The sequence below is a fragment of the Lampris incognitus genome, chromosome 8 (assembly GCF_029633865.1).
Source record: "Lampris incognitus isolate fLamInc1 chromosome 8, fLamInc1.hap2, whole genome shotgun sequence".
NCBI lineage: Eukaryota > Metazoa > Chordata > Actinopteri > Lampriformes > Lampridae > Lampris > Lampris incognitus.
Window position 1 is genome coordinate 50,550,086 of NC_079218.1, and position 18,185 is coordinate 50,568,270.

The following is an 18,185-nucleotide window of genomic DNA, read 5'->3' on the forward strand; positions in this document are numbered from 1 at the left end:
GGGCGGTGTTGATAGGACGCGGTAGCAGGGCAGGCTAAGCTAACTGCTAGCCCATGCAGACCAGCAGTTCCGACAGTCATCCTGGCGTTCGCTCTCTTGAACAGTGGAAATTCTATTTATTTATTTATTTTGGATATGTTGGATATAAGTGTTCTTGTAGTTTGGATGTGTGTTGTCTTTGTGTTCCACCGCTGTGGTCTGGGAAAACGAAGTTTCGTTTTATTTCGTGTGCACAGGTGCATGAAATGAAACGACAAATAAGGGTTTCTGGTTCCTGAATCCTGATTCCTGGTTTCGGTCGCTATGCCTCTGTATCGTTTACAGGGGTTGGGGGTGGGGGGGTGGGGGGTACCTGCAGTCAGCTGAGACTGAAGAGGTCACTTAGATGAGTGGGGAAACGTTTCTCTCGATAAACGTTGTGTCCAGATGAACTGACTCCCCTTCCTGTATTGTCTTACCTGAGTTATGGAGCATGCACCAAGACACCATCACATCACACTCTCCAGATTACTTGTTGCAGAGGATCTGACATGGTTTGGCGTGACCCCGTCCGTAGGCCGGACACGTCTCACAAACGCCGCTCACCAAACATGTGCCAGTGATGTTGGTCTGTCCCTCAGCTCAAATCACAAATATGATCAAGCATCTTTTACTAAAGGTGACTTTGTGTAACTCCAAACAATGGCACAAGAGGCCAGGCCAGTAAAGTATGAATGGGTTTAACTGGCTGTCTAATTTAAATCAGGTTGTAAAGAACTTCTCCCCCCTGCTCTGCCTGCTGTGTGTGGACCACGCCACTGTCATCTGGTCTCTTATTGCTGCCATTGTCAGCAGTTCAGACTGTCTGCTGCGACACCGAGCAGGCAGCAGTTTCTTACTGAAGTGATGCAGTGAGAGGGAAGAATAGAATCTCATCTTTCAGTTCTATCATCCATCCATCCATCCATTGTCCAGACCGCTCATCCTGCTCTCAGCATCGCGGGGATGCTGGAGCCTATCCCAGCAGTCATTGGGCACCAGGCGGGGAGACACCCTGGACAGGCCACCAGGCCATCGCACAGGGCCGACACACACACACACACACACACACACACACACACACACACACACACACACACACACACACACACACACACACACACACACACACCTAGGGACAATTTAGCATGGCTGATCCACCTGACCTACGTGTCTTTGGACTGTGGGAGGAAATCGGAGCCCCCAGAGGAAACCCACACAGACACGGGGAGAACATGCAAACTCCACACAGAGGACGACCCCCAAAGTTGGACTACCCCGGGGCTCGAACCCAGGACCTTCTTGCTGTGAGGCGACCGCGCTAACCACTGCGCCACAGTGCCGCCACGGCGCCATCTTTCCGCTCTGATTAAACCTAATTAAAACACACCCACATTCATGCAGTCACACACACGTCCAAAGGTGCCTTCAACTCTGTCACCATCCTTGTTTCATCTGGTGTTCATCTGTGTGTGTGTGTGTGTGTGTGTTTGTGTGCGCGCGTGTGTGTGTGTGTGTGTGTGTGTGTGTGTGTTGGAGAAGGACAGGACAGGTGGTGGTTGTGGCGGTATAGACCCGATTACAGTTGTTAAACAGCGATCACGTGATGTAGCATGCGCGCGCATTTTGGCAGCAAAAAAAATGGATGTTATTTGCGACCATACAACTGCACGCTATAACCTCTTGCTTATGCTAAAATATACCTTCTATTTGTCATGATAGCCACTTCTGTATTCATCTAGACTCGTTTTATTGCTTCGCCTGTTTGCTTTGAGCGGTCTTTTCCCCGATGGGACGCGGTAGAAATGAACACCTTTAGTGTTGCTAGACCTGTTCTGGCAACCCACAACACAACAAGACGGCATTTTAAAAACGTAAATATCAGTCGATCGAAAAATCCACTTTGTGTGGTGTATTGGATCGAGCACTCGGTGCTCGATTGTGTTGGACTGTCACCACTACTGAGCTCTGTAATACACTGGTCGAGCCTAGTAGTGTGTGACGTCTCCGTCAGTAAAGATCAGACTTGTGCCGCATCCTCGTCTCTGTGTACTTATATATATTAGTGATTAAGTTAGTAACCCACGAATAGTAACACTACAATAGTGTACATAAGAGAAGTCACAACACTTTGCACCCTGCATTGATTTCAGATGGAGAAGTTGCCTCTTTTGCTGCCAAAATGCGCGCGCGCGCTATGCGTGACGTGGGCAACGGAGGCGGGGCTTTTCGCCGTTATGCCGCAGAGAGGATCAGTGACGTCATGGGCTTTGCCCCTGATCTTCCCCGAACCAGCCGTGCTTTGTGGCACTGACTCAAACGTGAAACACTAAAGCAGTGTTCAGTCCCACTGAGCCTGGTCGCTGTTAGCAGCCAGACTAAGACCGTCCCTCGGGGGCCGCCACCTGTCGCTTTACATTCAACCACCTGCTGAGTCTGATCCCGTCTGCAACGCAGTCCAGCGACCGTGACCCCCCCCCCCCACACACGTGTGCCTTTGCTGCGAGATCACTCTGACGTGGTCGCTGGGTTTGAAACACGGTCCCGGGCGTTTCTCACAAAGGCGTCCGACGGGCCCTGTGACGGGCGCTCGCTCATGCTTCTGCCTGTTGCAGGGAGAACGTGGCTGGGCAGCAGCGAGGGCGCAGACATCCCCCTCCACGGCGCGGGCGTCGCAGCGCAGCACTGCTACATCGAAAACCACGCAGGCAGCATCACGCTCTACCCATGTGGGAACCAGTGCTCCGTAGACGGCCTCCCGGTCTCCAAGCCCGTTCGCCTCTCGCAAGGTACTGTTTCCACCATATCATGCACTTACAGAAACCATCTGTTTTTTTTGTTGTTTGTTTTAAATATAAGCAGTGTTTAAAAGCAGTGTAAACTACTAGTAAGACCCGTTAGCCCCGACCCTTTAGCCGAGCGGTTAGTGATGCCGCCTTGTGGTGCAGTACACCCCGTATCGAATCCCGCACCGGGCAAGAAAATAACCGGTTACATTGGCGGGATCCGGAAGTGTGCAGATCCTCAGAAGTCTCTTCGGAGGGCGGGAATAATAAAGCGCGAGGGCGCGCTACCGGGAGAGGGTGACGACTGTAAACTACTAATAAGACACGTTAGGCCCTAGCTAACGGGTCTGACCCTTTAGCCGAGCGGTTAGTGATGTCTCCTTGTGGTGCAGTACACCCCGTATCGAATCCCGCACCGGGCAAGAAAATAACCGGTTACAGCAGTATGAATCAGGAACATCTGTCGTTTCATTTCATGTGCGCAGGTGCATGAAATGAAACGAAACGTCGTTTCCCACAGCAGTGCAGCATGAAGACAAAACACATCCGGGCTACAAAAACATGTATATGTCTAAACTACAAAAAAAAAAAACTACAAAAACACAAATACATAAATAAACAAACATAAAACGTCACTGTCCAAGAGAGCGAACGCCAGGATAACTGCCGGAACTGCCGGTCTGCATGGGCTAGCTAGCAGTTAGCTTAGCCTGCCACGCTTACGCGTCCTGTCAGACCACGCTCGGCTCCAGGCAGCAGCAGACCAGGCTCCCCCAGCCCACCCAACGCCAGCTCCCCCAGCCAGACACCTTCGACACACCTCCCCACACTCCACTGAAAACACAGCCAAGGCTAGGCGAGGCCGCCGCCAGACCGGCCTGCGTGGGCTAGCAGTGCCCCGCTTCCGTGTCCTGTCAGACCGCACTCGGCGTTACCTCCTCGGGCGCAGCTCCAGGCAGGGCCGTGGTCCCTGGGCCCACAGGACGCAGCAGACCAAGCTCTCCCAGCCATCAAACAAAGAGGACAAAAACACTGCATGGACGGTACTGGGTGAGGCTGCTGCAAACTTAAGTTCATCCCAGATCCCATCTTCCCACACCGGTACCGAGTGAGGCGGCTGCAAACGCACAGCCATCTTCCCACACCGGAAGTGGTGTGGGAAGACTTCCGGTGTGGGAAGACTGTGAGGACTTTCCCTCCAGCCCGTTAGTGAAACGTACCGGTGAGCAGCCCCGTGGTGAATCACATGGGAAAGTTGTGTGTGAAAGCACTCAGCAGTATTCTCACGTGACTGCAATATATGCTCTTATTCTCTTTCTGAACTGACAGAACCATACAGTAAAGATTAAAGATAACAATTTTATTAAAGATACATTAAAGAGCAAAAAAAAAGTTTGTTGCTATCAAGTATGATGTGACGTGACGGTGAGGATTTGAGCTGACCGAAAGAAGAGGAGGGAAAAAAAACCCCCCACGTTCAAACCACACAGTAGCAGACCAGTACTGTTGGTATGCACACTTGCCACCATAGAGGCAGGACCATCCCGCCCCTCCACCCACCCGTGGAAAAGCTGCCAGCTCCTGCCACATAGCCTCATTTGAGGCAGGGGGAGCAGCCGGTGCATGAAGAGGACGCTGCTGAATGCTGAACTTCTTCAAGCTGTAACTCATACAAAGTATTATTACCATGAACTGCTAAAGGAAAAAGCTATACACGGAAGAAACCCCTTATCTTGGATTGGAAGGGATTTCATCTTCTCTGCTTCAAGCACCGACTTTACAAATATTGCCACGGTGGGCTTTTGAGTTGGAGCTGGAAGCTGAAGGAAATATTCATCCAACTTTTGGTTATCCACAAAACCAAACCCTTCATGTGTGACTTTGAGGAGCTATACTAGGATTTATAGAAGCCACTGGAAATGTCTGAGAAGTAGAGCCAGATGATGTCGGTTCCTGGCTAGGCACGTGTGAGTTATTCTATGAATGTGTGTAACATTACTGTGTTTTATAGCATCCAGCGCTCTGCAGGAGTGTTAGTTGATACAACAGTACACCAAAACATTCAGTAATAGTAAACATACATTATAGATTGGATTTCTCCTTGTCTTATCCTTCCCTCCTTTGGTCGGCCATGTAAGCGTGCAGGCTTCCTCCGTCTCCAGGCTGAGGTGGGCTGTCACATGCTGCTGCTATGGGACACTGTTGTTTTTCCACATGCTGAGGAGCAAGATGGTCCACATATGTGGCATACCGCCGTAAATCTTAAAAGTGCACTTTAACCTGCTAGTCTTCTGTTGTTTCAGAGTAGCACAAAGTAGATAAATGTCAGAGGTTTGTTTGAAGGCAGAATGCTCACAGTTGTTGGCATTTTCTACATTGAAAATGCAAGAATGGCATTATAAGCATGGAAGGAAATACACAGACTCCAACTGAAACTTTGAGTAAAACGTACAAGATTTAGGTCTGGGCATGAGTCGCCCCTCCTCCACCCAGTTTAAGTTATGTGGGGTCAATAAGGGTGACACATCAGTGATGGCATTTGATCTACAATGTGTTTTCGCCTGACAGGCTGCATGCTGTGTTTCGGTCAGTCTTCCTATTTCCGCTTCAACCACCCAGAAGAGGCCCTTAGGATGAAGAACATGCTGCCTGCAGCGAGCCATGGACTCAACCCCACTAAAACTCACATCTATGGTAAAACCCGTGCTTTTCACATTATGTAACAGTAAGGAAATATTTTATTTTATATAGAAGACTGAAAATTCCTACAACCCAAACATTCATAATACATCATCATTACATGGTGCTCGAGGACAAGATAGCGTACTTCATGACTTTTCACAGTGACACACACAAACTGTATTCTTTGATTAGTTTGTCAGTGATTTTACTAGTGGCCACAGGAGAGACCGATGCTTCTTCCATTAGTGTTTCCTTTTAGCATCATGTTTGGACATTTTGGGCTGAAGTGAAAGCACTTTGACATGATGGAGAGCCGTTTACTGTGGACTCTCAACTCCAAGGCCTGTACAGTCACAGCTATATCCAAGGATTTAGGTGAAGTCTAGAGATTTAGGTGACGTCTAGAGATTTAGGTGACTTCTAGAGATTTAGGTGACTTCTAGAGATTTAGGTGACTCTAGAGATTTAGGTGATTTCTAAGGATTTAGGTGATTTCTAGAGATTTAGGTGACTTCTAGAGATTTAGGTGACTTCTAGAGATTTAGGTGATTTCTAAGGATTTAGGTGAAGTCTAGATATTTAGGTGACATATTTAGGTGGCTTCTAGAGATTTAGGTGATTCTAGAGATTTAGGTGACATCTAGAGATTTAGGTGACTTCTAGAGATTTAGGTGACATATTTAGGTGACTTCTAGAGATTTAGGTGACATCTAGATATTTAGGTGACTTCTAGAGATTCGCATTTGCTCTTTGAGCAGGACGACTAGACTTTCCATACGATGAATTATAGCACTAAGATTCAGCTCTTCACCAGCAGCTTTGAGAATACTTTCAAGACAAATAGCAGACTAATATCCTCACATCACAAGCTGTTACTGTGGATATGAGAAGTTAAATGATGGGCAGGCGGTTGTAGTAAAAGTTTGGCATGTGTTAGTCAACTTGATGTGAACCTTGAGAAAATGAATTTCATAAAAAATGTTTAGTAAACAGATGTATGTTGTATTGATTTTGCTTGCTTCATTTTTGCCATGCATCAATGTGTTATTCACATTTGCCCAACAGTTCGATCTAGTGACTTTACATCTTGTGGTTTGGTTGAAAGAATAATGATTATCCCTTCATATGTCTTTAATAGCGTGAAGAGACTAGTTTAGACAGCCTAATTACGTGCCCTACATAACAACCTAGTTTAGTCATTGTGACCTCATTGTGATCTAGACATGTTGTATTTTCTTAGGGTTGGAGTTCTACACAGGCCCTCAAAAAGAAGTCTTTTAAACCTACAAGGTTACATAAAAAGATTATGTTTTAACAAAGTCAAAGTCCTACTTTCATAGCGTTCCATTGTAATATATATATATATATATATATATATATATATATATTGTCATCATTCTGGTCTGTTGGTGGCTGTTGCTTTGTACCGTCGGTAAGTGCTGTATAGAAACCAGCTCCTGACCTTTGGAGCTCAGTCTTCCAGTATTAGCCACCACACCCTGTGTGTGCACGGCCTGCTCCTTCCTGACCAGGCCTATATTGCATGTGCTCTAAATGAAATATGGGCTGGAGCTTTTATATTTAGCAGCTCCAAATCCCTATAGGATTACAACACAGCTGAGAAACAAAACATTCTGACCACTGGGTTTGGTCAGGGTCCATATTAGAGATCAAGGGAGTGGAAGCTAATTACCACAGTCTAGGCAACTCAAGACAGACGTATGTGTGTGTGTGTGTGTGTGTGTGTGTGTGTGTGTGTGTGTGTGTGTGTGTGTGTGTGTGTGTGTGTGTGTGTGTGTGTGTGTGTGTGTGTGTGTGCGTGTTTTGTGTGTTATCAAACTCAAAAGGATGGGGCGTCTGGGTGGTGTGGCAGTCTATTCCGTTGCCTAGCAACACAGGGATGGCTGGTTCGAATCCCTGTCTTACCTCCAGCTTGGTCGGGCATCCCTAGAGACACAATTGGCTGTGTCTGTGGGTAGGAAGCCAGATGTGGGTATGCCCCGGTCGCTGCACTAGCGTCTCCACTGGTCGGTCAGGGCGCCTGTTTGGGGGGGAGGGGGAACTGTGGGGAATAGCGTGACCCTCCCACGTGTTACGTCCCCCTGGTGAAACGCCTCACTGTCAGGTCAAAAAAAGTGGCTGGCGACTCCACATGTATCGGATGGGGCATGTGGTAGTCTGCAGCCCCCCCCCTCGGATTGGCAGAGGGGGTGGAGCAGTGACCGGGATGGCTCAGAAGAGTGGGGTAATTGGCCAAAAATACAATTGGGGAGAAAAAAGGGGGAAGTCCAAAAAAAAAAGGATGAACAAAGAGAGTCACCTGACACCCCCTTCCCACCCCCAAAATGTTCTTGTCTAGCTCCTTTTACAATTCACGTGTATTTGATTGTATTCGTGTGTTTGTGTGGGTGTGCTTATTATCTTTTTATTTTGTTCTAAATTAGTGCTAATGCACAAGTGTTTCCCTCATTTCTGACAGACCCCTGCAGTGCACTTAATGGGAACCATCAGCCTGTTTCCAGTACGGGGACTCGCCTAGGCCAAACCTCCATGTCCAGCAACATAGAGAAGGATTTCCAAAACTCTCTGATATTGGAGGACTCCCAGGCCTCATCTTTATCAGAGTCAAAGAAATCAGCTCAGCACTCGGTCCCTCAGTCCACTCGTTTGCCCATTCTGAATGGAAGAAATGGCCTGGTGCACTCTCCTCAAAACAACCCAACAGTCACGTCAAAGGACACCAGCTGTGAAAACATGTCCCCATTCCCCAGCTTCCCACCACCGGCTACACGCAGTGGCATGGATCCTGACCAACTCTTAAACCATACAACCCCATATGCTCGTTCCATAAGCTCCACTCGTGCCAACCAAAGTCCTGTGCCCCAGCCACGGACCTCCCCTTCTGTGGCTCAAAACAGTCCTGCTGGTGGGCAGAGTGCTCAGGAGAGCCCTAGGACTCGTAGAAACATCCGAGTGGAGGCTTCATCAAACCCAGCGCCTGCCTGCCAGGGGCCAGGTCAAGACGCAGAAAACAGGAGTCACAGATCTTCTCCCACTGCTAACCAAAGACCAACTCCAAAGTTCTCCCCAGCAGCACCATCCAGCCCCAGGGTGGGAGGCTCATCCCTGCAGAAGAGAGCTCCAAGTCCTCTAAGGGAGCATAGCCATCCCTCATCCCATATAGATATTGCACCGCAAAAACACAGGACTCTAAAGCCCTCTGGATCCACCAGCCTGAGACAGCTGCCTCCTATCAGCCCTTCCACATCCCGCAGAGGGACACCTGGATTTCAGGGGCTGGTTTCCTCCCCAACCTCCCATACCTTCACCAGTAAACCAGTCTCTGAGAGCCCCCAAGTTCTTGGTAAACACATGACTTCCTCAAAAGAGGAGGGCGTGAGACTACGGTATAGTCCATCGCCAACGGCCGGGCTAGTGAGAGAGCAGGATAGCAAGCAGCTGAAGGCCGGCTCTGGCAGCACACTTGTCCCAAGTCTGGGCCCCTTTTATAGCTCGTCTCCTCGCAGCAGTCCTCGGAGTCAAAGGAAGACCTCTTGCATGACCGCTACAGGATCTTCTAGCGGGGAGCCCCCTCTTGTAAAGCCCCGTACCCGGGAACGCAAGAACAGCATTTCTGAGATCAGCGATAATGAGGACGAGCTGCTGGAATACCACCGCTGGCAGAGAGAGGAGAGGCTCCGTGAGCAGGAGATGGAGAAACTGGTGAGTGATCAGGATTTTTTTATTTAAAGCTGCAATCTGTGATACTTCTCCATTAATAAATCATTATTCTCTCCATCTGGATTATGGAATTAGGTTACATAATACTGTCATCTTTACCATAGTTGGACTCATTCTCCAGTCTCCATATACCACAGTTGAATTTTTTGAACCTGGTAGGACAACACTGGTGCAGCTGTAAACATGTACATGTTGGAAAAGACTACAGCAGGAAAAAAGATCAAAACATAATATTGATGTGGTGATGCTTCTGTCGGACAGACGATCAATATAACTGTGGAACAATGTGACGATATAGTTTGATGAAGTTTAGACTGCCTGCGTTTGCTTTGGTCTGAGGATCACATTTTGACAAGGGTGCGGACTATTTACTGGTGAGCTGAGGGCACACGAGCCACAATGGCTGCTACATCTTGTTTGTAGTCCGAGAAAATTCCCTGAAGCAGGTCTATTTTCTCTGGCTCCTCCATCTAACTATACTGAAAAGCTGTTCTACTGTGATACTGACTGACTGTCCAACAGAACTGCCACATCTTCATCACATTTCAAATGGATAAAATAATGCAAAATCTTTGGCATTGCAGCTTTAATACTGCTATGCTACGAGAGCAGACATTAACATTTTTAAAAGCACAGTTCTTTTCCTAGCCCCTTTGCCTTTGTGATGTTTCCTTTGCTCTCTGTGTTTGCACCAGAGGACTTGAGACATGGATTGAGCCTGCTGGTATGGCAAGCATCGCATATGAGTTTACATATCTAGTTTATGTCTCCTGGCACACAGCCGCAAACACAGTTATCCAGGGTAATACTGGCATGGTTGCTCCATGCCAGTAAGGGGAGGTTGTGGCCGGTTACCATTCACTTCTTCAGTTAATCGACAGGAGAGTCACATTCCTTTTCGAGCTGCCTTCTGTTGACTGGAAGCTCCCACTTATTCATAGACCCCCCTCACTAGAACATACATCTCATCCATCTCCAGCCCACACTGACTGCCTCCCCACCACCACCATCCCTTAACCCCCCAACACAGCCCGGCTCTGACAGCTGAACAGACCACAGAGGGGGCAATTTCTGGCCTTCAAGTTCTTCAAGCTATTTTGGGAACCAAAAGGGTTCTGGTAACAAATAAGAGAGTTAGTGACAATGTGCAACTGTGTTGGGGCGGGAGGGGTCTAAGCTAATTTACCATCTTTCAAAGGAACACAATGTCCGCAATGTATTCATTGTACAGGTTAGTCCCATACCAGACATGACCTTATGATTCTGGTCCTGGTTCTTGACCAGTTTTCTGTGTTATTTTGGGATATCTCTAGTCACGCACATATTTGCACAGATACACATACTATAGAAGGTAGTGATGGGAAACAGCAGTTCATTTGGACTTTGTTTGAATTACAGTGGTATATTCTATGTACATTCCTTATGCTGTTCCGTGAAGACAGATTTAGAGAAGAATGACAGAGAATAAAAGTCATATAAATAAAAGAGAGAAAGAAAGGACTTCCTGTAAATGACACAGGAGCTCTATATTTGGCGCATTGTTCTCTTGGTGCACTTGGTACCGCTATGACGAAACGCTTATCTCAGTTTAATAACTCAAAACCTGCACACACAGCACTTACTGCACAGTTTATAATGTCTTAATGAAACTAAATGGCAAACTGCAGTCCTCCGTGACAGAATTTACAACCAGATGTGAAGTAGCACATCACAAAACAGAAAAGATGGTGGATTTATGTTATAAGTATATGAATTGACAGATTTACTGTATATAATTAAACAAAACAAACTCAAAACATGTGTTTTTTGGGGGGGGGCTTTTCTCCCCAATCGTATCTGGCCAATTACCCCACTCTTCCGAGCCGTCCCGGTCGCTGCTCCGCCCCCTCTGCCGATCCTGGGAGGGCTGCAGACTACCACATGCCTCCTCCGATACATGTGGAGTCGCCAGCCGCTTCTTTTCACCTGACAGTGAAGAGTTTCACCAGGGGGGACGTAGCGCGTGGGAGGATCATGCTATTCCTCCCAGTTCCCCCTCCCCCTCGAACAGGCGCCCCGGTCGACCAGAGGAAGTGCTAGTGCAGCGACCAGAACACATACCCACACCCGGCTTCCCACCCGCAGACACAGCCAATTGTGTTCGTAAGGACGCCCGACCAAGCCGGAGGCAACACGGGGATTCGAACCAGCGATCCCTATGTTGGTAGGCAATGGAATAGACCGCTACGCTACCCAGACGTCCGCAAACACAAAACGTGTTTTTGGAGTTTAATTTTTTTTCTTGCAAACAATAAAAAAATCACCATAGCAACCCATGTGTTTTTATTAATTAATTTATTTTGCCATTCCGTCATGCAGTTTGTGGGGTTTCCCGCTCCGTTTTGCCGTTTACCGGATTCCATGTGAATGCAGCGTAATCGCTGGCTAGTTGTTTAGACTCAGACTCAGAATCAGAATACTTTATTCATCCCCGAGGGAAAATTGGGTCCTACTGCAGACACTCACGCTCTAGTAAAGAAAAATAACAAGACACAAGATAACAAGAAAATAAAAATAAGAAAACAAAGAAATAGAAATAAGAATAAAATATGTAAATGTGCACCATGCTCCAGCACATAACACCCTATCTGTACTGTATTACTGCAGCATGAAACAAACACCTGACAGGGTAAAACAAGGTGAAGGGCCAGTCTGATGACCATTAACTCCGAGGGTCTGACACCCTGAGGGAGGAGTTGTAAAGTTTGATGGCCACAGGCCGGAATGACCTCCTGTGGCGCTCTGTACTGCATTTCGGCAGAATGAGGCTATTACTAGAAGTACTCCTGTGCCTGACCAGCATGTCATGGAGTGGGTGGGAGACATTGTCCATGATGGCACATAACTTCAACAGCATCCTCCTCTCAGAAACCGCTGCCAGAGAGTCCAGCTCCACCCCGACAACGTCACCAGCCTTGCAGATCAGTTTATTGAGCCTGTTTGCATCCGCTACCCTCAACCTGCTGCCCCAACACACAACAGCAAACAGGAGAGCACTGGCCACCACAGACTCATACCACATCCTGAGCATTGTCTGGCAGATGTTGAAGGACCTCAGCCTCCTCAAAAAGTAGAGATGGCTCTGTCCCTTCTTGTAGAGGGCGTCAGTGTTCTTAGCCCAGTCCAGTTTATTGTCTATATACACCCCCAGGTACTTGAAGTATTCCAGTGTCCACACTGACCCCCTGGATGGAGACAGGGGTCAGTGGTGTCATGTCCCTCCTCAGATCAAAAACCAGCTCCTTTGTCTTAGTCACATTGAGCTGCAGATGGTTCTGCTCACACCATGTGAGAAGTTTCCCACCACAGCCCCGTACTCAGCCTCCTCACCATTACTGATGCATCCGACTACAGCAGAGTCATCAGAGAACTTCTGAAGATGGCAGGACTCTGTGTGGTAGTTGAAGTCCGCGGTGTAGAGGGTGAAAAGGAAGGGAGACAGGACCGTCCCCTGTGGTGCCCCCGTGTTGCTGACCACTCTGTCTGACATACAGTGTTGCAAGCACACATACTGTGGTCTACCAGTAAGGTAGTCAACAATCCATGACACAAGGGGGGCATCTACCTGCATTGCTGTCAGCTTCTCACCCAGTAGAGCTGGCCGGATGGTGTGGAAGGCACTAGAGGTCAAAGAGTATGACCCTCAGAGTGCTCACTGGCCTATCCAGATGGGCATAGGCGTGGTTAAGCAGGTGAATGATGGCATCCTCATCTCCCAGTTGGGGCTGGTGGGCGAACCGGAAGGGGTCTAAGTGTGGCTTGACCATGGGCTGAAGCTGCTCCAGAATAAGTCTTTCCAGAGAAAGTAAACCCTGTTTTAAATATTTGTTGAGTGTTACAGTATTGTTGTAAAAGTTAGTGATTTTTGTCATTTTGAACTGAAATAGCAGTTCACTGCAGGACTGGCTTAAGGTTATTTGCTTTGTCGTTCTTTCTAGTGTCAGGAAGCCGCTGCAACAAATAGGTTCCGTTTGGCTGAGAAGGCGGTTCTCCGTCCTTGTCTATATACTCTGCATTCCTTGGCACAACCTACATCCTGTTTTCCCACATACAAAGTGGTTAAAATGAGAGTTAGAGAAAAAAGAGAGAGTTGGAGAGATAGAAACCACAGGTGGCCACGCATTTGTAGACATGTTTGAATTATTTTATGTCGCTGTGACCTCTAGATGGATGAAGTGTAGCTTTCTTTGGAGCATGGACGTGATGAAAAACCCGTGTTCTCACATAATCAGTGTCAGTCACAGTAAACATACGGGCTCAGTCCTCAAACATCTAAACACAGAAATGTGGATTTAGAAAATGTGTCCGAGTAGACCAGGCGCTGCTTGGATAGGGCCAGGCCTGTTTCCCTGTCCATGTTTGTCCCTTATACCATCACCTGCATTCCCACCATCACACTTCTCCTCTCTTATCCCGTCCCAGAAAAATTCATCACATGTATTTCTAGAAAGGCAATATCTAGTGATGTGTAACGGGGGCACTCCTATGCTGTTCTATGCTGGTCAGCCTGCTGCACGCCCGTCACTCTCATCATTAGCTCTGCGTTGTGTTCTATTTTGGGTGGGGCCCCAGGTGTTGTGGGGGGCCCTCAGTCTCTCATCATCATCATCATCATCATGATCAAGGAAGGAGGGGGGACACACAGGACTCTATTTGGCCCACCTTGCCATTTATTTTGGTTTCAAACCCTTCGACAAACGTCCAGTCCTCCAGCGGGAGCGGTGTTTCTTAGGGACGTGGGGGTCGAAGTTCAACCACTGCCCCGACTTCACTCGTGTGCGTTAGAAGGAGAAACCGTCCACGGGACTCCGATGTCAGAAAGGATAAACAAGTATTTTATCCCACAGCTTGCAGTATCTTCTTACAGGGATACTCAAGGTTACGTTCTCCTCAACCAGCAAAACTGTGCTACGGTAAGAAACACGCGTGGCTCGGCTCGATCGCTGCTTGAGACTCCCTCCACAAAACAAAAATGGCCTCTCCCCCGTTCCCTCTTCCGTGTACCCACAAGACCTCGCTCTTAAAGCGACAGTACATGTATATGACGGTCGTTGTAAAACATACATAAAAGTAAATAATGACATAAAATAAAATGTAGTAAACACAAATAACAGCGCACAGACAGGATTTGGTGATATTTCATACTCAAACAAAATAAAATAAAAACATTAATTTTAACCTGGTTACAGATGCGAGGTACCAAACTAAATATTTGTCATTACGCAGGTCTGTTGTTTTCTTTGTTCCATTGAAAGGCGATTTGTATTTTCAGTTAAATTCTAATTGCTCGGTCGTTCGGATGGCGTAGCGGTCTCTTCCGTTGCCTATCAACTTCCGGCTTGGCCGGGCGCCCCTACAGACACAATTGGGCGCGTCTGCGGGCGGGAAGCCGGAAGTGGATATGAGTCCTGCTCGCTGCACTAGCGCCTCCTCTGGTTGGTCAGCTGGTTTGGCGCCATACTGCGAGTGAGCGGAAGGAGCGCGGAAAAAATGTCCGCGAGCGATGCGGCAGCGCGAGGAGGGGGGATGAGGTTTTGTTTGGCGCCGCTTGTGATTTCTCCCTATGCGGACGAGTAAGTGTCCAAGTTATTTATTCATAACTAACGTACTTTTCTCAAGTTTTAATCATTTCCTTAGTCCTTTTAATTTCCCTGTATTGATAAATGGCTGGCGTTACTGCTGACTCGAGGGGGAAATGGAAACGTCAGGGAAGCCCGCGTTGATTTTGACCTATGACGATAGGGTGGAGGTGGAGGTGGAGCAAGTGCGCGAAACTTGGCAACAATAAAGGCAGGAAGAGCGACTCGTTTTCTTCTTCAAATGAGCGACACGTCGCTCGCCTGTTCGCTGACACACGGAGCAGTTGACATCTTTACTGGTGTAAACTACTAATAAGCAGAGGTGGAAAAACCCGGTCCAGAAAGTAAAAACCCTAACCGTGTCTTTACTCCACCCATGTACTAAACCATCAGATTGCACTGACTAGTTTCCCAAATTAGCTGGTTTAATACATGGATGGAGTAAAGACATGGTTAGGGTTTTTACTTTCTGGACCGGGTTTTTCCACCTCTGCTAATAAGACACGTTAGCCCCTAGCTAACGGGTCTGACCCTTTAGTCGAGCGGTTAGTGATGTCGCCTTGTGGTGCAGTACACCCCGTATCGAATCCCGCACCGGGCAAGAAAATAACCGGTTACATTGATGGCAGCGGTGGGATCCGGAAGTGTGCAGATCCTCAGAAGTCTCTTCGGAGCGCGGGAAGAACAAAGCGCGTGGGCGCGCTTCCGGGAGAGGGTGACGACTGTAAACTACTAATAAGACCCGTTAGTCCCTAGCTAACGGGTCTGACCCTTTAGCCGAGCGGTTAGTGGCGTCGCCTAGTGGTGCAGTACACCCCGTATCGAATCCCGCACCGGGCAAGAAAATAACCGGTTACACTGGGAGAAACTGAAACTATCCGATGTTCGCTCGTTAGCCGTCTAGTTCGCATCGCGCTCGGCTAGGAAGCGGTGGTGTTAGGCGAAAAATGGCTCGCCCCGACTATTCTCGCGAAGTTCCGGGCACTTGCTCCACGTGTTCAGTGGTCAGAATCAACGCTGGCTTCCTTGACGTTTCCATTTCCCTCCCAGTCAGCCAGTGGCGCCCCCAAGGGGTGGCCAGGGGTGGCCACGGCCACCCTGATACTATCCCTGCCCCCCCCCCCGCTGGCCCCCCCAGCCACGAGTCGCATATGCAGAATATGCTTCTGATTATGCATAATATGCTTCTATCTGATATTTCACATTAGGTGCTGTTCATTTAAATCAATAATGTATATTTTTCTTAACTCTCATATTGACAGTTTTCCACTAGGCTATACAGTATACTACAACAGCAACATAGAATTCCCCAAATTCAGTCATGGCTTTTGGTTTTGGTGTGCCACCCCAAGATTTTCAGTGGCCCCATTTGGCCCCCCCTTACGAAACATTTCTGGGGGCGCCACTGCAGTCAGCAGTGTAAGCTATTTTACTGAGTTACCTGTAAGTGTAACGCTATGAGTGATTTTTGATTCAGTCATGCAGTGTATACCCTTCACAATAAGAGCCCCCGACGATATAAACGGCATGACTGACTTTTAAATTACTGAGCTTTACACTTGGAGGTAACTCAATAAAAGAGTGTGCACTAGTATTTAGAAATGAGAACCTTTTTTTTTTGGGAGGATGGGAAGCTAATTTATTGTTCAGTCATGCAGTTTATATTGCCAGGGGCTCTTATTGTGAAGGGTATAAGCGGAAGTGGCGTATCTGAGGAGGAACAATGAAAAATGTGTAATGTGAGAGCAATAAAAACATGGCGCCCTGGTCCAGTCTTCGGAAAGTCCGTGTTATTATTTTCTCACTTTAATGAGTGTAGGCGCACTCATAACGCTCGGTTACAGCAGTAACTCCAGCCATTAATTAATTAAGGGAAATTAAAGGACTAGGAAAATGATTAAAACTTAACTGTGGTGGGACAGTGGTCCAAAACATACCAGTAAAAGATGCTGTAAAATATCCGGATATGGTACACATCCCCGAAAAGCCAGGCACCTGGCAGAACCTAAAATTCCAGCCAAGGCTAAAGAAAACAAAGACCATCCTGAATCATTTGTTACAAAGGGATCTTTCAACGTTTTACTAACAAAAGCTGAAGGTCTTTCTCGATTCATCGATTATCGATTTCGCTCTCACTATTTGTCAGTGAGATGACAGTGAATAAGATATCCATCCATCCATTATCCAAACCACGCTTGGATGGGCTCCAGCATCCCCGCGACCCTGAATAAGATATTAATAATGATAATAATTATTTTATTTGTATAGCACTTTTCTAAAACAATGTTACAAAGTGCTTTACACAGAAATATTCTTCAACTTTATTTGGAAAAACAAGACCCAGAGCCTTAAAAAGTCTTCTTTCTTCTTCTTTTTGATTTACCCCCATTTTTCTCCTCAATTGTACTTGGCCAATTACCCCACTCTCCCGAGCCGTCCTGGTCGCTGCTCCACCCCCTCTGCCGATCCGGGGAGGGCTGCAGACTACCACACGTCTCCTCGGATACATGTGGAGTCACCAGCCGCTTCTTTTCACCTGACAGTGAGGAGTTTCACCTGACAGTGAGGAGTTTCACCAGGGGAACGTAGCGCGTGGGAGGATCACGCTATCCCCCCCCCCCGAACAGATGCCCTGACCGACCAGAGGAGGCGCTAGTGCAGCGACCAGGACACACACCCACATCCGGCTTCCCACCTGTGGAGATAGTCAATTGTGTCTGTAGGGACCCCCGACCAAGCCGGAGGTAACACAGGAATTCGAACCGGCGATGCCCATGTTGGTAGGCAACGGAATAGACCGACACGCCACTGGACGCCCCAAAAAGTCTGCTCTTTCTAATAAGAGGAATGAAGGGAGTCTTGAATGTTAGACTTTAATGACGTCATCGACACTTTCAAAGTAAATTGGCTAAAGAAATGTATAGGTTGTCCCAACTCAATTTGGTATTTTTTCCCCACCCACATATTCGATAAACTTGGTGGTCTTAATTTCCTATTAATGTATAATTAGTCTCCAACGAAACTACCCGTGAAATTATCAATGTTTCATCAACATGCCTTATTATCTTGGGAGCTATGCTACAACCACAACTTCTCCCTTCACAAAGCCGCCCTCTGGAATCATGCTGACATAACAATCAAGAGGCAAATCACTTTTTCTCCCTATATGGCGTCACAGAGGTATTAATAACTTGTCTAATATGTTTGATGAATCCAGTAATTTACTTTCCTATGAACAGTTTATGTACACTAACGATTTTCCTATTAATGGAATTAATGAAAAACCATTTGACACATGGGGAGAAGAGTTTATTGTTCCAAAGTCACTTTAGGTGGCCTT

General features: G+C 47.4%; 1 protein-coding gene across 3 annotated transcripts in view; it reads left to right on the forward strand.

The window, feature by feature from the left end:
* Positions 1-18,185, forward strand: part of phldb1a (pleckstrin homology-like domain, family B, member 1a) — an 86,961-nt gene that overhangs the window by 35,654 nt on the left and 33,122 nt on the right. For all 3 annotated transcript variants that reach the window (XM_056284960.1, XM_056284958.1, XM_056284961.1), the window contains exons 4-6: positions 2,634-2,807; positions 5,373-5,498; positions 7,966-9,209. In XM_056284960.1, coding sequence (XP_056140935.1) covers positions 2,634-2,807; positions 5,373-5,498; positions 7,966-9,209 — 1,544 coding nt within the window. The remainder of the gene's footprint in view (positions 1-2,633; positions 2,808-5,372; positions 5,499-7,965; positions 9,210-18,185) is intronic.